The sequence below is a fragment of the Monodon monoceros genome, unplaced genomic scaffold (assembly GCF_005190385.1).
Source record: "Monodon monoceros isolate NGI ecotype Baffin Bay Population unplaced genomic scaffold, NGI_Narwhal_1 Super_Scaffold_4, whole genome shotgun sequence".
Taxonomy (NCBI): domain Eukaryota; kingdom Metazoa; phylum Chordata; class Mammalia; order Artiodactyla; family Monodontidae; genus Monodon; species Monodon monoceros.
In genome coordinates, this window is record NW_021703781.1 from 23,676,621 (window position 1) to 23,692,558 (window position 15,938).

The window sequence follows — 15,938 nt, forward strand, 5'->3', positions numbered from 1 at the left end:
ACAAGAATGCCTCTATACCAAGGAAAGCCCTAGGAGTTATTCTTCTGAGGAAAGCAGGTGCTACTGATACTGTTCACCATATTTCTGTTCCTTCTTGCTCCCTCCAGGGCTCTCTCCAAGGTGGAAAGGAGCAAGCAGGCAAGCCATGATAGAGAACAACAACAAAAAAAAAGATAAATCCAGAGATGGAGCAGATCAAATGTCTTCACATTTACATTCTGATGGAACAAAGTACAATTGTTCTCTAATTTCAAATGTGCTCAGGTTACGCTGTTTCCCAAATAGAACTGGCAGTAAAATCCAGCTCTCCAAATCCAACGTCCTTGCGCTTACCTGCGAGAGGCTGATTCTTTGTCCAGCCGCTCCTGGATACTGTGGAGTCTGCCTCCAGGATGCTACTACTGTGAGACTTTGGGATGTGACGCCAGGAAGGGGCCAACCCAGCTGATTTCTTAGCACTTGTATCCCTTCAAAACAGAAACCAGTCTAATGAAAGCATCAGAAGGCTGATAACTAGCAACATTCCTAGGACTAAATTCCCTTCAAAAACTACAACAAAAACCCCAAACATCGAACTAATATAATTAAAATACCTGCAAAACTACTTCTGAAAATTGAAATACCCACTCGTTCCCCCCTCTTATCTCACCTCATTCACATTTTGTACATCTAGCAGTGTCTGGCACAAAACTTATTTAATGAATTAATAAACAAATGCTCTCATATGGATTGCCTTCCTCTTTCTTATACTTTTGTAGCATCTTCTCATGTGTAAAACTAAACAGGGTCTGATGTCAGGGAAGAGCAGTGGGAAAGTATGAGGATACAGTTATCACTCTTACAGAAGATATCACTCCTTTCAAAGCTATACTGTTAGGAAACTTGTCTCTGAGGCAACTCAGTAAAAACAATATATGGAGATCTGAAAGTTATAAAGCAAATGGGCCCTATGGACAGGGTGCAATGACCACTATTAAACTGTCATCATTATCTTATGGAATTATGAATATCACTGGCTTCATAAGACACAGAATCCCCAGTGATCTTAAATAAAAAAGCCTAATGTAAAAGGCAAGAATAAATAAAAATTGGGTTTTCTCTCTGATTGTATAACTATGTAAGTTTTGGTTCACTAACTCATTCTTTCAATAAAAGTTATTTACTAAACAATTATTTTATATATAATACTTTAAAAGTTGCCTCTCCTTTCTCAAATGTCTTTGCTGCTTCTCCCAGCAGAGGGTACTGTTGCCATAGAAAGTTGATCGAGCACATTTTGCTTGCCCACAAGATGGTAATAAAGTCCATCTCTTCACTTGTCTGAGTTTAAAAGCCTCTTGGTGGCTCACATTTCTGCAAGGGACAATGTAGCTATTCAAAGGCCAAACAATACCTGCAGACATTCGAGCTCTCAGGCAGGGCTGCATCCAGGCTGACAGGGCTGCTGCTGTTCCTCTCACTGCTCTCATAGCCAGATTCCATTCGCTGGATTAGGCGAGGGTGCTGCTCTAAAAGGTGACAGCCTGGCCGTAATGGGCCCCAGATCTTGTACTGGGGTCTTGGTCCGCCAGTCTTAATGTCGTAAGCAGGTGGCTTGCTTAATTCGTCTGGTGTAAATTCTTTAGCTATCTCAATGAAAGGACAAGTATGGAAAAGGAGGTAGATTTAGCATCTGCCTCAAATCAAGATATAACTAACCCTTCCCTCTAGCTACTCATTCACTGAACTCATATCCCCAAAAGGCGACCCATGAGGGTAAAATTTTTACCCTTCAAGGTAAAAATGCACCTTGCCAAGTCTACCAGAAAACCCAGGTTTTTTTAAAAATACAAAAATCAGCTTTATTCAAAAGCTCAATTCTTCCCTAATTATCTCCTTACCTGAATCCTCAGAAAAGGGGCTAAGCTGCGTATAGCCACAGTGCTTCCTTTTTTCCTTACTAAAGATACTGTCAATATTGAGAGACTCCCGTTTGGGTCTCCATGTTGGACGATACTTGCTAGAAGAACTGGATTTTGACTCACTGCTGGTACTCTCTACTTCCCAGTCACGAGAGTGTAAAGGCAGGTTCCGAGGAGGTTTTTTGTCAGTCTGGTCTCCTCCCCTTCCCCCACAGGGAGATCCTAGGTTGGTCTGAGAAACCAGGGATGGTCTGTTATGGATAATATTGCTGACTGTCTCTTTAAAATCCCTTAGCCTGTTGGTGCTGCTGGATGATTTGGAGGCATTCCTAGGAGCCTGCTTCTCTTTCAGTGTTTCTCCTAAAAACACAAAGGATGAAACAACTGTAAATGTTTAAAGTCATCACGGGCACCCAGACCCCAGAGTCAAAAAAGAATGAAAGGCCTTTGAGCAGACAGGAGAAGCCACAGTTGGAGTGTGAGTGTGACAGAGTGAGTAAAGAAAGAGAAACTATGCAGGGGGGCTTGCCTTCACTGTGGTACCCTGAGGCCTGAAGCTCATCGCCTTTCCTCCTGACCCGGCCAGAGCTCCTCTTGCGCTCTATCAGTGACCCTTTCTTGGATGGGAGTTTCTGATTACATTCACTATCAGTCAGGTGTCCTGAAAAAAACAAGGAAATGGGGGTAAGCTGGTATCTGAGACTGACCTCCATCCTTTAGAGAACCTACTCTCCCTTTGGGATTCATGGCACTACCACAAACTTAGTGGATCGGAAGCTGTAGAGGCCAAGACTATGTGATTTAAGTGTAGCAGGAATCTCTCAATAGATAAAGGCAGAAAAGCTCAAGTATTTAGTGGGAACTTCCAAATTTACAATGTCTCCTGAGCAATTACCAATCTCGATCCCACTCATAATCCTTCCCAGTGACCCAGAAGGACACATTACTTGGTAGTTTTTAAAAGGCAAAAGTTTTAAAGATTATATAAGAATATCATGGTAGCAACACATACCGAGTGAAGTTTAATTTTTATTACATCTGGTATTATCCTGGGTGCCCCAGCCTTTGCCCACAAGAGCTCTGATTGTATATGGCTTTAAGACCCAGTTCTAAACATTCCTTAAATGTGAATCATTCCAAAGGACATCTGAACTTTGAATAATTCTCATTCCCAGCCATAACCCATGCTTTACCAAACTTGACTTCGCCCAGAGATTACACTTCATAGTTCCTCAATACTAATCACTGGGAAACCCAGGAGATCTGGGCTCTTTTATGTAACTTGCCATACTTCACGCCCACAGTATGTGAATGTATAAGTATGATCTGACAACAGCAAAGGTCAGATTCTAAAGGATATAATCATCTAAGCTGCTGGAAGCCAAAGGTGAATTAAGCAACTGAATTAAATTGGAATATAGGCTTATAGGAAATCCCCTAGGGTTCTCAAACATCTGAGAGCTAGCAGAAATTTGCTTCCATATGTTAGTTATGAAAATCCTTGTACATATTCAGGTATGATATGCAATGATATGGCTACATATTTTCAATTACCAATGCAATCTCTTATTGCTTTTATCTAATCATTTGCTATCTCTGGGCCCATAAGAAAGACTTATCAGTTGGAACAACTAAATTCACAAATGTAAAAACCAATGGGCAAGCTCCTCCACCCCCAGCCATTCACAAACCCTTAAAATAAACCTGACTCTCCTTATTTATCCTGTGACTTGGTTTCTCCCTGTTTCACAGTTTCAGAAATACAATCTAAAAAAAATCACACTTTGCAGTAGTCATCTATGCAATAGTCATCAAAAGAAATCCAATATGAATCCAACCAAACCACTAGATCCAACTACCAATTTATTAAAAATATAGAGGAGAGAGAAACACGCTACAGTTTACCATACAGACACAATCAGCAAAACTTAAAACATGGGAAAACTACAGCACAAACTACCTAGTTCTTCAACAATAAATAGAAAGGAAGAAACAGAGGCAAAACCTACAGATTAAAGGAAATGTAAAAGACTTATTAACCCATCACAATGTGTAGACCTCATTTGGATTCTGAGTCAAAAACAAACCAACCATTAAAAAATATGACATTTATGAGATAATAGGATATTTGAATGCTCATTGGTTAAGAAGTTATTAATTTAAAAAATGATTCTTTTAGAGATATATACTAAAATATTTATGGAAAAGCTGATATAATGTCTGGGATTTGCTTCAAAATAATCCATGAGTAGGGGAAGTGGGCAGGGGTACAGATAAAACTAGACTGACCATGAGTTATAATTATTGAAACTAGGTGATGGGTACATGAAGGGGCTGTATACTATTCTGTATGCTTTTGAATATGTTTGAAATTCTCTCTCTTTTTTTTTAAAGGGCATGCACAGGATGTAAACCACCAATCTGAAGCCATGGAATCACTAATTCCCAAGTCTCTAAGAGTATGGGCACTGTTCTATGCCTTAGGTGATGAACTTTTCATCTCAGCAGTCAGTCACTTACTGTTCTTCCTTTTGTGCCCTGTAATGATTTCTTCCACTGACACAGGCACAATCTTCTGTAGATTAATAGAACAATTCAAGAATGTTCTCTGCATGGAACTCTCAACAACAAACAGGCTAGCTTTCCATCCTTTTATTTCTCTGTCCTTCAGGAAGCCCAGCAAGGTGATGAGCAGGTTTCCCCATCCATAAATATGCCCCTTCTCTCAAAACCCTTCAGGGCTTTGAAACAAAGCCTGGCATGAGAAGGAAATGAGGTGCAAGACCACAAGGTTTAATGGGGCACTATGAGAATGACAGGGATCAAGAGCACAGCAGGAAAAAAGCTTTCAGAAAAAGATTTCAGAATAAGTAATCACATTACAATTGTCCTTACTGATAGGCTGCTGTTGACGGGAACATCATCATTCATTCAGAAGTGAGTTGCTTTCTTTCATCCTTCTCAATTACCCAAGTTCTGTGCATTTCCCCCTTTGCATGACAAACATTTCTGACTTGCCCCAGTTTCTTTTTCTTGGGAGACCCTCTATGCAGAACTGAATCAGGCAAGCAGGGTCCACTGTATAAGTCCCTACCTGTGTCCCGACTGCTCTGAGACGTGGAATCGTTCTCCACATTATAGATGACTGTTCCCTGAGAATCAGAAGAGAAGTGACTGACCACAGACTCATGGTGGGAGTGTTTGTAGGGATAGCTCTCCGTTGAGGAATCTGTTCGAGTATCACTTGAGATGGAGGGCTCCCTCCCTGAGGGAAGGAGGAGACATGCAAAGGTGAGGAAAGAGAGGACAGTGATAGAGAGGGGGAGAAGAGCTGGATGGCAACAAAGGCTCACAAGGTAAGAACTTCCTAAATGGAAGGGTGAGAAGGATATACCAGAGCGTTCTCCCCAAACCCCAACTTCAGATAACCCAGACACACAATTCCTCCCACTCCTGCCCCTACCTTGCTGAAGCCCTCCCTTTGCCTGCCATTGTGAAAAACTGTGGGGCTTTTAGAAAACCTACAGGGGGAAAAGTAGAAGAAAGGAAAAAGTTGTGAAAAGTAAGATCTACTTAGATGGCAAGTCCCAGGCCAACCTGACACACATAACCAGTTGTTTCCCTATCCCTTGTTTCCCTATCCCATAATTTTTCTCCTATACTGCCAGAAAAGTCACTTTTAAAAATTTTAAAGCATTTTTAATATCTATGAGACATTATGGGGCAGTTATTTATACTTTGGTGTGAATTAGTTCAATTAGACTACTTTCCTCTGAACACCTAGCTGAGATAAGCACAACAGTGTAAATGGGTGTTTGACTGAAGGGAGAAGCAGCAGAGCAGGTCTGGGTGGGGCACAGGGTGGGAAGAACATACCAAACAGGAGGGAGGTACAAAAGGGAGGGGAAAAGATTCCAAGGACAAGTATCTTCTCTTTCATTATACTCAGGGCCAGCCAGCCTTAGATCCAGAAGAGGAAAAGAACATTACTTTTTCCTCCTCTTAGGAATCAAGCCAAAACCATTAGGGTTGTATTTCTATTACAGGATGAGTTTCTGAGGGATAGCATGAAACTTTAGTAATAAAGCTGCAACTGTTTCTACAGGAAAACATGATTTAAGTTCCAAATAACTGAATTAGAAGTGAACAGCTGATTCATAAGCTAAGGAATATTGCTACCAGACTTGGCATTTTAAAACAAAAATCTCTCATCCCAAACAAAATGACGAGCTTTGTAGTAACTCATATCATTTTCTGGGTCTTAACAACTCAAGTCACTGTTAAATTGCTAGTAAGAATGAGTCATCTTAGCAATATTAGAAGGTTAAATAGTGAGGTTTCCCTCACATACTTAATACCTCATAAGTTCCTTCTAAATGAACATAATTGAACATAATTTCCTTCTCATTTTGAGAAATGAACATAATTTCATTCTCATTTTTGAAATGGGGCCAGGTGATCTAGACAATACATTCCTAAACACTGAAGGAAACAAAGCCTGACACAACTTGGGCTTCAGCATGAGTTGGCACTTCTTTCTTATTTCTGATGAATCCTCTTTCTCCAAGCTAGGTTAAGTGCTAGGCTCATGACTGTGAGACCCTACTGTCCAGTCATCACATTGGAGTGGGGAGGGAGAAGTAAAGAGCTAGGCTGCTCACCCGAATCTTCACTATCGTAGCATGTCCCGCTGTACGACTGGAACTCAACTTGGGGGGGCAGGTCCTGGGTGGACACTGGGGTACCCTGGGGGTCTGCATAAAGCAGCAGCAAAGGCTGATAATGTCCCTTGATGCATTTGGTCACCACATCCTTCCATTTGGGCCCAATCTGAACCAGAAACAACCAGAAAAAGCATGAAAATTATACTTCATATCCATAATTCAACACATATCTTTCTACTCTATTTTTCTAAAGAAAATAAAAGAGATGAAAAGACAAGAACTGGGTAAAGAAACAACAATAGAGATCTTGGACCTAAACTTAATGAATTTTTTAATTTTTGGCTGCGCCATGTGGCATGTAGGATCTTAGTTCCCCAACCAGGGATCAAACCCACGTCCCCTGCAGTGGAAGTGTGGAGCCTTAAACACTGGACCATCAGGGTAGTCCCAATTAATTTTTTTTTTTTTTTTTTTTTTGCAGTACGCAGGCCTCTCACTGTTGTGGCCTCTCCCGTTGTGGAGCACAGGCTCAGGACGTGCAAGCTCAGCAGCCATGGCTCACAGGCCTAGCCACTCCGCGGCATGTGGGACCTTCCTGGACCGGGGCACGAACCTGTGTCGCCTGCATCGGCAGGCGGACTCTCAACCACTGCGCCACCAGGGAAGCCCCCAATGAATTTTTTGTTAAGTCTTTTTTAATGAAATCCTTTTAGAAAGCACTAAAACCCTATAAGAGATAGGAATGATGAATAAAATTACTTTTACTCCTGTGAAACATCAATTCAATTATGAATAAAAGTTCTCAAAGCTGAATATGCTATGTGAGGGGACTTCAGTTGACTTGGTGATCAATTTCTTTTCACAGACATCAAATAAAAGCCCTTGTTTGAAATTTGCATTGCTATAATTTTCTCCTAAATATTAAAATCACCTTCATGAAGCTAAAGAGCAGACAGAAACCCTCTCACAGACTGCCTGAAAATAAGTGACATTCCGTCTCAGAGTTCACACAAGGCAGGACATAAAATGTCAAAATGCTTAGAATATACAGCTGAACCTCTCAGCCTTCGCTTTGTGCTGGATTCAGCGCTGCCATGGCAGTGGAAAAAAGTGGCAGAAGAGCCATGGAAACAACAATCCAATCAAATCCCCAAACTCACTCTCTTTTAAGTTTGATCCAGTCACATTCTTATATGGTGTGTTCTTGGAGTCAGACCACTGGCACAGTGTTTATTTCATAATAGACGTTCAGTAAATTTATAACTGAGTTATCATTTTAACTGAAACATTTATATGCTTTTTACATACAAATCTGATTTAATATTTTATAAGGCAGGTATTATTTTTCAAATAAAAAACCTAAAGCTCAAAGAATTTACATAAGTTGCCCAAGATTACAACAGTAAAAAAGAGATGAAGAAGAGAATCAGGGAATTAACAAAGGCTTTACTATTTGTAGAGGACACTACATAAGGCCCATGGGTTGGTGTAGATTATAGTCAGCAGTCTCCTAGCTGCTAATCTTATCACAAGAGGCTTCCTAACTCACACAGATCACCTAAACTACTTCAGCCACACACTCTGTGGTTTAGATAGTACCAAATTTCCAGCTTTAAATATCATTATAGCCTTATTTTCTCTACACTATCCCCAAAATACGTTAATCCGTGATAGAGTACTTCAGGGAGATAACAATCAGAATAATTTATAGCAGCCCTGGGACAAAGTATGACCCACTATTAATTACAAGATTTGGAATTCTGAACTCTGTGCTAAGCTTATAACCTAATTTGAGGCATTAGATTGTTCTCGCTCAAATCAACGAATTAACACGTTTTTTGAAAAGCCCTTTCAACTATAAATTCAGAATGGTTCTGAATGCTGGTGAGGTGATTCCGAGAAAATAATAGAAGATAAATTGATCCTGTCCTCAAGGAACTTGGTCTGTTGGGGAAGACAAGACTGACACTCTCATAAATTCAATAGGTAGGCAGACAGACATTAAAATTATGAAAATGAAACACTGAAGACAAGTAACTGTCCACAGTTTTTTGTTCCATTCACCAAAAACGTCAAGAAGGACTTGAATATTCCTACCTCCTTGACGTGAGCATCATCAAAGTACATCCATTTGCGGATCTTTGTTTGGAAAAAGAATGTAGAATAATGTTTGCCGTAGTAACAGATCATTCCTACTAAGTACAGTTCAGACTGCTTGGCCCGGTCATCTGTCACTCTGAAAAACAGCTGTGGGGAAAGAGGAGAAAGAAAAGAACAGTCACATACTCAGCCCTCTCACATCATCTCTCAGCAGACTCCATCATTTCTTGATTAAGGTACTGACTTGCTTCTCCTTTTGCTAATCCATATTAATCATCAGAAATGAACCTAAAAAGGCAAAATTTTAGCGAAATGTCAGAGAGATAGTGGCCAAACTGGTAATGTGGTGATGTTTCTTCATAACTTTTATTTTATTTATTTATTTATTCATTCATTCATTCACTCATTCATTCAAATTGCGGCAAGCGGGGGCTACTCTTCGTTGCAGTGTGTGGGCTTCTCATTGCGGTGGCTTCTCTTGTTGTGGAGCACGAGCTCTAGGGGCGTGAGCTTCAGTAGTTGTGGCATGCGGGCTCCAGAGCGCAGGCTCAGTAGTTGTGGCGCACGGGCTTAGTTGCTCCACAGCATGTGGGATCTTCCTGGACCAGGGATCGAACCCGTGTCCCCTGCATTGGCAGGAGGATTCTTAACCACTGCGCCACCAGGGAAGTCCTCTTCATACCTTTTAATAATATTTTCTTGCTGGGGCCTATTCTAATATGAGCCAGGAATGTTAAAAAAACATAAAAACAAAACATTCTCAAGTTTCAAAGGTTATTTATCAGCTGGTGCCACAAATATAAATTTCCTGTTGAGACACTAAGTAGAAGGTAAGAAAGCCCTTAGGGGGAGCAATCCCACCATACTGGTTACCAACATTTCAATTCCTAGATATCTAGCACTGTCCTAGGTGTTAAGAGACATACAAAATATTTAAAGGCAAGGACTCTTGCCTTGAGGAATCTGTTTGATTGAAAAATCAATCATAAAAATAAAGCTAGAATAGAACAGAATATGTAGGCTATAGAAATTCAGAAAAATGATCTTTTATTGTGCATAGCCTACTATGTCAGAGACTCCTTGGCAAGGAGACCTAAAGTAAGATCCCAGATGGTTCACTTATTCTCAACCGTGGCTTAATGACATTAAAAAACAACAAGGGATCTCCTTAGTCACAGGACCATCCCAGAGGGAAACCAGTAGAAAGGAAACCACAGACTTTCTGGCTCTTCTCTTGAACTGAAGGAAAACCCTGGCTGTACCTATACTAGCGTATGCCGCTGATAAGGTAAACAGCCCATGTCTGAAGTCTGTTTCCACTAGAATTCTCTTCCAAGCCACTTCATTACCTTCTCAGCAGATGTTGGTTCCTACCATGAATTTAATATTCTAGGACTCATGTCATCAACTTCTACCTTCTTCTCCTCCCATAGCAGAAGTAGTCAGGACTGCTCACTTCTTTGACCTTACTACCTCCCATGGTTGGATACACTTCCCTATTCTACACTGGTATTAACTAATGATAAGTAGAACATATGATAACTCTATGAATTACTTGATTTTTAACAGTAGCTAAGCTCTGCCCATTCTGTCTTTCAAGGCCAAGATCATCCCATATCTTCCCAAAAGCCTTTGCTTTTGTGTGTACAGATACACACAATATATTTTTTCAAAACTCTTTAATATTTGTCATTTAGGATATACCTTTGTGTTCAGAGTTCACTGCCCTTGAGCAATAGTAAGTTAGAAGAACTCCAAGTAAGAGATAAAGGTAACTAACACTCACATCACCCAGCTTAAGGCAGGTGCCCAGGCTGTGAATGACATCCTCTGCCAAGTCTGAGTGGTCCGAGTCCCATACCAGCCCAATTGTGATAATCTGTGGAGCGTTCATCAACACACGGCGAATCCGAATCCTCTCTCCACAGTTGCTCTGAAATACATATATAATGCTAGTGAGGAATGTTGCCCACTGACTCTGCCTCAATTCCACTAATCTCAGGGTTTCCCTCCCCACTCTGAACCCCACCCCTCACTTAACTCACCGGGCAGTTCCGCAGATCCCCCATGGTGCTGGCATTCTGCAGCAGCTCACCAAACATGCTTGGTGAGGGTTTTTCTCGTCTTTCCAGCATACAAATAGCCTGATTGCTTCGAGATGGGGAATTGAAGGGGGATGATGTTGGGAGTTGTACAGGGTTATAGCTAAATCATTCATGCAAATTCCTAACTCACATGTTTGACTTTCTTCCTCTGCCCACTATGCCAAAGCCCCTCATCCTGACCAGCCTCAGTATCCCACAGAGTAAGTGTGCTTGCCTGTCCCTAAATCCAAAGCTCATAGAATCCCCATTCCTCCTCCCACTCTGCTGGCCAGAACTTGAGACTAAGAAAAGGGGACAGATGGGAGAGGAAAGAAGGAAAACAAAGGTTATTTTTAAATTACTGTTCTGAGTTCCTACAATACAGCAAATACTCAGCAATAAGGATACAAGCTATTTGGGTACCTTCAGTTAAAACCCAGTCAACTGAAGGATTGCCTAAGTATACAAACAGAGAACCCTATAAGACTCACCAAAGGGAAGTAGTGGAGATATAATGCACCATCTGGATGAAAGGCAGCGGATCAGAAGTGGCGCCACAGCTAGTACATACACACTAAGCCCAGGGAGAAAAAAGCAAAACCAGCAGCCACAGTCATTAACTGTTTTGGCACCCATTTGACATCCTACATCCTAGGATAAAGTGTTCTTGAAGAAAAGGTCTAAGAAGTGATGGGAATAGAAATAAGGTTCACCTGCTCAAACAACGTCATTGCAAATTTCTGGTGGGAGATGCAGTGTTGGGCAGTGCATATGTCCTCTTTGGTTTCATCAGCAATGTGGAAGTGAATCCTCATCAGGAGGTTTTCCTAATAGGGAAGGACAAAAAGCAGTACGTAGACAATATTTAACAAACAAAAAACAAATTTGTTGGCAGTTTACTCAGAGAAACAGCAATCCTCCTTGAAGGGAGGAATACCTCTGATTTTTTTTTTTAATTTTTAATTTGAAATAATTATAAATTCACAGAAAGTTTCAAAAAAATTATACAGGAGGTCCATGTACCCTTCACCCAGTTTCCTCCACAGGTGACATGTTACTTAACTATAATACAATATCCAAACCAGCAAATGGACATCAATAAAATCCACAGAGTTTATTCAGATTTCACCAGTTTTACATACATTCATTTGTGTGTATGTGTAGCTCCATGCAATTTTATCACATGTATAGTCATGTAAACACTCCCACAATTAAGATATAAAACCCTTTCATCACCACAAAGCTCCCTTCTGCTATTCCTTTAACACTTTACCCACTCAATTCCAACCCTAACCCTTAGCAACCACTAACATGTTGTCCCATCTCTATAATTTTATTATTTCAAGAATGTTAAATAAATGAGATCATATAGTACATAACTTATTGATGCTGCGTTTTTCACTCATCATTACTCCCTTTAGATCATTCAACTTGTTACATAAATCAACAGTTCATTCCTTTTTATTGCTGCATAGTATTCCCTGATATAGAAGTACCCCAGTTTGTTTCACCATCTACCCATTAAAAGCATCTGGGCTTTTTTACTTTGGGGCTATCACAAATAAAGCTTCTCTGAACATTCATGTACAGGTTTTTGTATGAACATATGTTTTCATCTCTCTGGGACTCACGTACAGGAATCTAACTGCTGAATCATATGGTAGTTTGCAAGTTTAGTTTTTTAAGAAACTGCCAAAGTGTTTTCCAGAGTGGCTATACCATTGTTCATTCCTACCAGCAATAAATCAGTGATCCAGTTTCTCAGGGGCACCCCTGATTTTGGCCTATATTTTACCCTATAATAGGATGTATATCACTCAGATTGTTTAATGGTTGCATAGAGTTTTTTGAAGGTTGATGAATAGAACCCAGAGTTGAGAAGAGTTAGGGTCCTCTACTAAAAGTCACTGGGAGCAAAGTAGCCATCTACCTAGCACATCACACTTGTGCTAAGGACTCAGCTATTCTCTGTTTAATTATCTTTACGATGCAGGAGCTCTCAAACTGTGGTCCCCAGACCAGCAGCATCAGTGTTAGCATCACCTAGGAACCTGTTAAGAGATATTCTTGGGACCCATTCCAGACACACTGAAACAGAAACTCAAGGGAGTTGAGCCCAGAAATTTGTATTTTAATGGGCCTTGTCTCCTCTGAAGGTGAGAGCTACTGTTCTGTGCGATGGCAAGCACAAAACTACCCTAAGCCTGAAGGAAAAAGAATAAACCCACTAGGCAATTCATACTTTATTAGCAGAAACAACTTATAGAAACTAGGGAAATTCCTAGTTATAACTGTAGAGACCAGGAGCACAGTAAAGTAGCCAGTCCCTGATGGAGACCATCCACAGTCTCACCCCATATCAAAGAGGGCCAGAGGCCAGCACTTACAAAGCACTCCGCAGCATCATCCATAATTCCCAGCTGGAAACGCTGTTCATCCTGAAAAGTCTTTGCCAGAGCACTGCGGAGAGTGTCAGATGGAAGCACTTTTTCAGTACTGCACTGAAACTGGTTAAAGATTCCCTGTAGGGAAGAGGTTAGACAAGGGGAAAAGCACAATGCTGTTACTGAGCTTCGAGGCATCCCAGTCTGTCATGCTAGGATCTCCATGCTTACAGCTATGGAGCCAAATGTACTTTGAATGTGTTGATATGCTTGCAGTTAGTTATAAAAAAGTAAAAAAAACGAGACTCATAATAAAGGGCATGATATGTGCTAATAAGGATCCTTGCTCTTCCATCTGAGTGTGATACCATCAAGGACTCATTAGGAGAGACCGTTGTCATGAGTTAATGCAATGCAGTTACCTCTGATTTCCTCTGATATAGAAAGAGGTAGATGGTCTACAATAAATAAAGATAAATTATATGTCACTGAATTGGTAAATTATTCTCTGGGGGCTCATCGTATGAAACTTGGCCCCTTCTTTTAAATTGTTTAGCTACTATAAAATTACCCAAAAGTAAAAAGAATAATATAACAAATACCTACGTGTCTAACACTAAGAAATAAACATTCTATCATGTTTACTTCCAATCTACAGATAAAGCTAAAGTCCCCTTTAAGACCAGCCACTCACTATGAGTTTGTTGCACAATCTTCTGTTTATAATACTTTTACATATATTTGTATGTGTGTATATATGTGTGTGTGTATGTATATAACCCTCAATAATACATAGTATGCTTGTGTGTATGTGTCTTTCATGTAAAAAGTGTCACACCGAATTTTACTTTTTTAAAAAATTCAGCATTCTTTTTGAGGTTATCCATATATTTCATCCTTTTCCCCTGCTGTATAGCATTATATCATGTTACTACATCACATCTACTTATCCATTTGTATAGTATTATATCATGTTACTATATCACATCTATTTATCCATTTCTTTATTGACAGATATTTTAACAGTCTCCAATTTTTTGCTATTTTAAAGAGCCTATGCCAGCTTAAACTTCTACCAGTGCATGAATATAAATAAATTTCCCCATATCCTTGTCAGCAATTAATACAGTCAGACTGGTTAATTTTAGTCTTTCTAACTACATTTAGTTTTTCTGGGTCTTCTATGAGTATTACTTGCAGAAAATACCTTCTTCTAGTCTTCTGGTATCTTTCAAGTGCAGCAGTTTTTTATTTTGGTGTAACTAAATGTATCTACCTTCTCCATCTTTACCTATATCTGAAACAATGATGAATATGATATCCAGAGAATGGAAACAAAGAGTGGCAACAAGTGGCACCTGCTTTGAGGTGTCCTTCTCAAGTGGTATTAGACCTTTTGCACAGAGATTTTAGAATGTGCTCCTTGACATCACATAGCCCAGATCCACACTAAACCACCCAGATAAACAACTCACCCAACAATGAGTTACATGTCAACATGCCAAAGAATGTCACCGGCTTGAAATCCTCATTAGTAATTTATTCATATAAAAAAATTCCAGGGTTACTTTCAGACTTACTAATGAGACCAGAAATGAGATCACTTTTATAAACCTACCTATGTGAGCTAAGAATAGGAGGTCCCACCAACCTAGAATAGCTAATTATTGGTCCTCATTTTACTTGACATTTTACTTGCAATAGCTCAGTCACTCATTCCCTTCAGATTTTTACCCAAATATTACCTTCTCAATATAGTATTTCTGGATCATTTTATTTAAAATTGCAAGCTCCACCCACTCTTTCTAAACTTCCCACCCTTACTTGTTTTATTTTTCCCTTTGGCACCTTTACCAGCAGTCATACCATGTATATTACTTATTTATTGTCTAACTGTACTCTCTAGAATATGAAGACAGAAATTTTTGCCCTTTAATTCCTTGCTACACTCCCAGCATCTATAATAGTAATGGCATGTAGGCCATCAACAACTAGTTTTGAATGAATGATTTTATATGGTTAGATCTTATTAAGGGAAAATATTAACTCCCTTCTCTCTCTTTTTTTTTTTTTTATGGTACGCAGGCCTCTCACTGTTGTGGCCTCTCCCGTTGCAGAGCACAGGCTCCGGATGCGCAGGCTCAGCGGCCATGGCTCACGGGCCCAGCCGCTCTGCGGCATGTGGGATCTTCCCGGACCGGGGCACGAACCCGTGTCCCCTGCATTGGCAGGTGGACTCTCAACCACTGCGCCACCAGGGAAGCCCTCCCTTCTCTTTTATAAGCAGATAAAGAATCACCTAGAAAAGGTGAAAATTTTTCTTAAGGTAACACAACTGGTTCAAGCAAAATGGGACTAAACCTTGTTCTGCTAATTTCAAGAGACCTCTGTTCTCTTACTAGCATCATTCCACCTCATACACACTGAACATCTATCCCTATAGCAACTTGAGAACAATTTACTGTGAACTCTGCTACTATTTCCCTACAAACAATTCCATATGATGTGGAGGAGGCAGCACCAGAAAAACATATTTAGTATTACTTAATAAGCATGGGGCTGGGGGGAAATCTATTATAATTACTTTATTTTGGAGTGACCTAGAAAGTTTTAACAAGTCTATTATAAGATCAGGTAAAGACAGAGCAAGACCTTCCACAATTTGTTGCTGGAAGTGGAAGAATGTCTATCAGTGACTCCTTAAACTAGACCAAAAGTAAAGGTCTGGGTCCACAGTTAAACACTCCTAGAGGGCAACTGGATATCTGCCAAGTGACCAATGGGATTTTGAAACTTGGGGAAATG

At 40.2% G+C, this 15,938-nt stretch overlaps 1 protein-coding gene across 9 annotated transcripts in view; it reads right to left on the reverse strand.

Annotated features, from left to right (window-relative positions):
- USP54 (ubiquitin specific peptidase 54) overlaps nt 1-15,938 on the reverse strand; it is a 147,834-nt gene that overhangs the window by 31,983 nt on the left and 99,913 nt on the right. For 7 of the 9 annotated variants that reach the window (XR_003796981.1, XM_029244928.1, XM_029244929.1 and 4 more), the window contains exons 4-15: nt 13,137-13,271; nt 11,463-11,576; nt 11,241-11,323; nt 10,711-10,816; nt 10,452-10,598; nt 8,663-8,812; nt 6,563-6,731; nt 4,996-5,166; nt 2,431-2,562; nt 1,881-2,261; nt 1,394-1,625; nt 334-467 (exon numbers count right to left, since the gene is read on the reverse strand). Coding sequence is in view for 8 of the 9 variants with exons in the window: in XM_029244928.1 (XP_029100761.1) it covers nt 334-467; nt 1,394-1,625; nt 1,881-2,261; nt 2,431-2,562; nt 4,996-5,166; nt 6,563-6,731; nt 8,663-8,812; nt 10,452-10,598; nt 10,711-10,816; nt 11,241-11,323; nt 11,463-11,576; nt 13,137-13,271 (1,954 nt within the window). In the remaining variant the exon portion in view is untranslated. The remainder of the gene's footprint in view (nt 1-333; nt 468-1,393; nt 1,626-1,880; nt 2,262-2,430; nt 2,563-4,995; nt 5,167-6,562; nt 6,732-8,662; nt 8,813-10,451; nt 10,599-10,710; nt 10,817-11,240; nt 11,324-11,462; nt 11,577-13,136; nt 13,272-15,938) is intronic. The other 2 variants (XM_029244933.1, XM_029244932.1) reach the window with 1 other exon arrangement.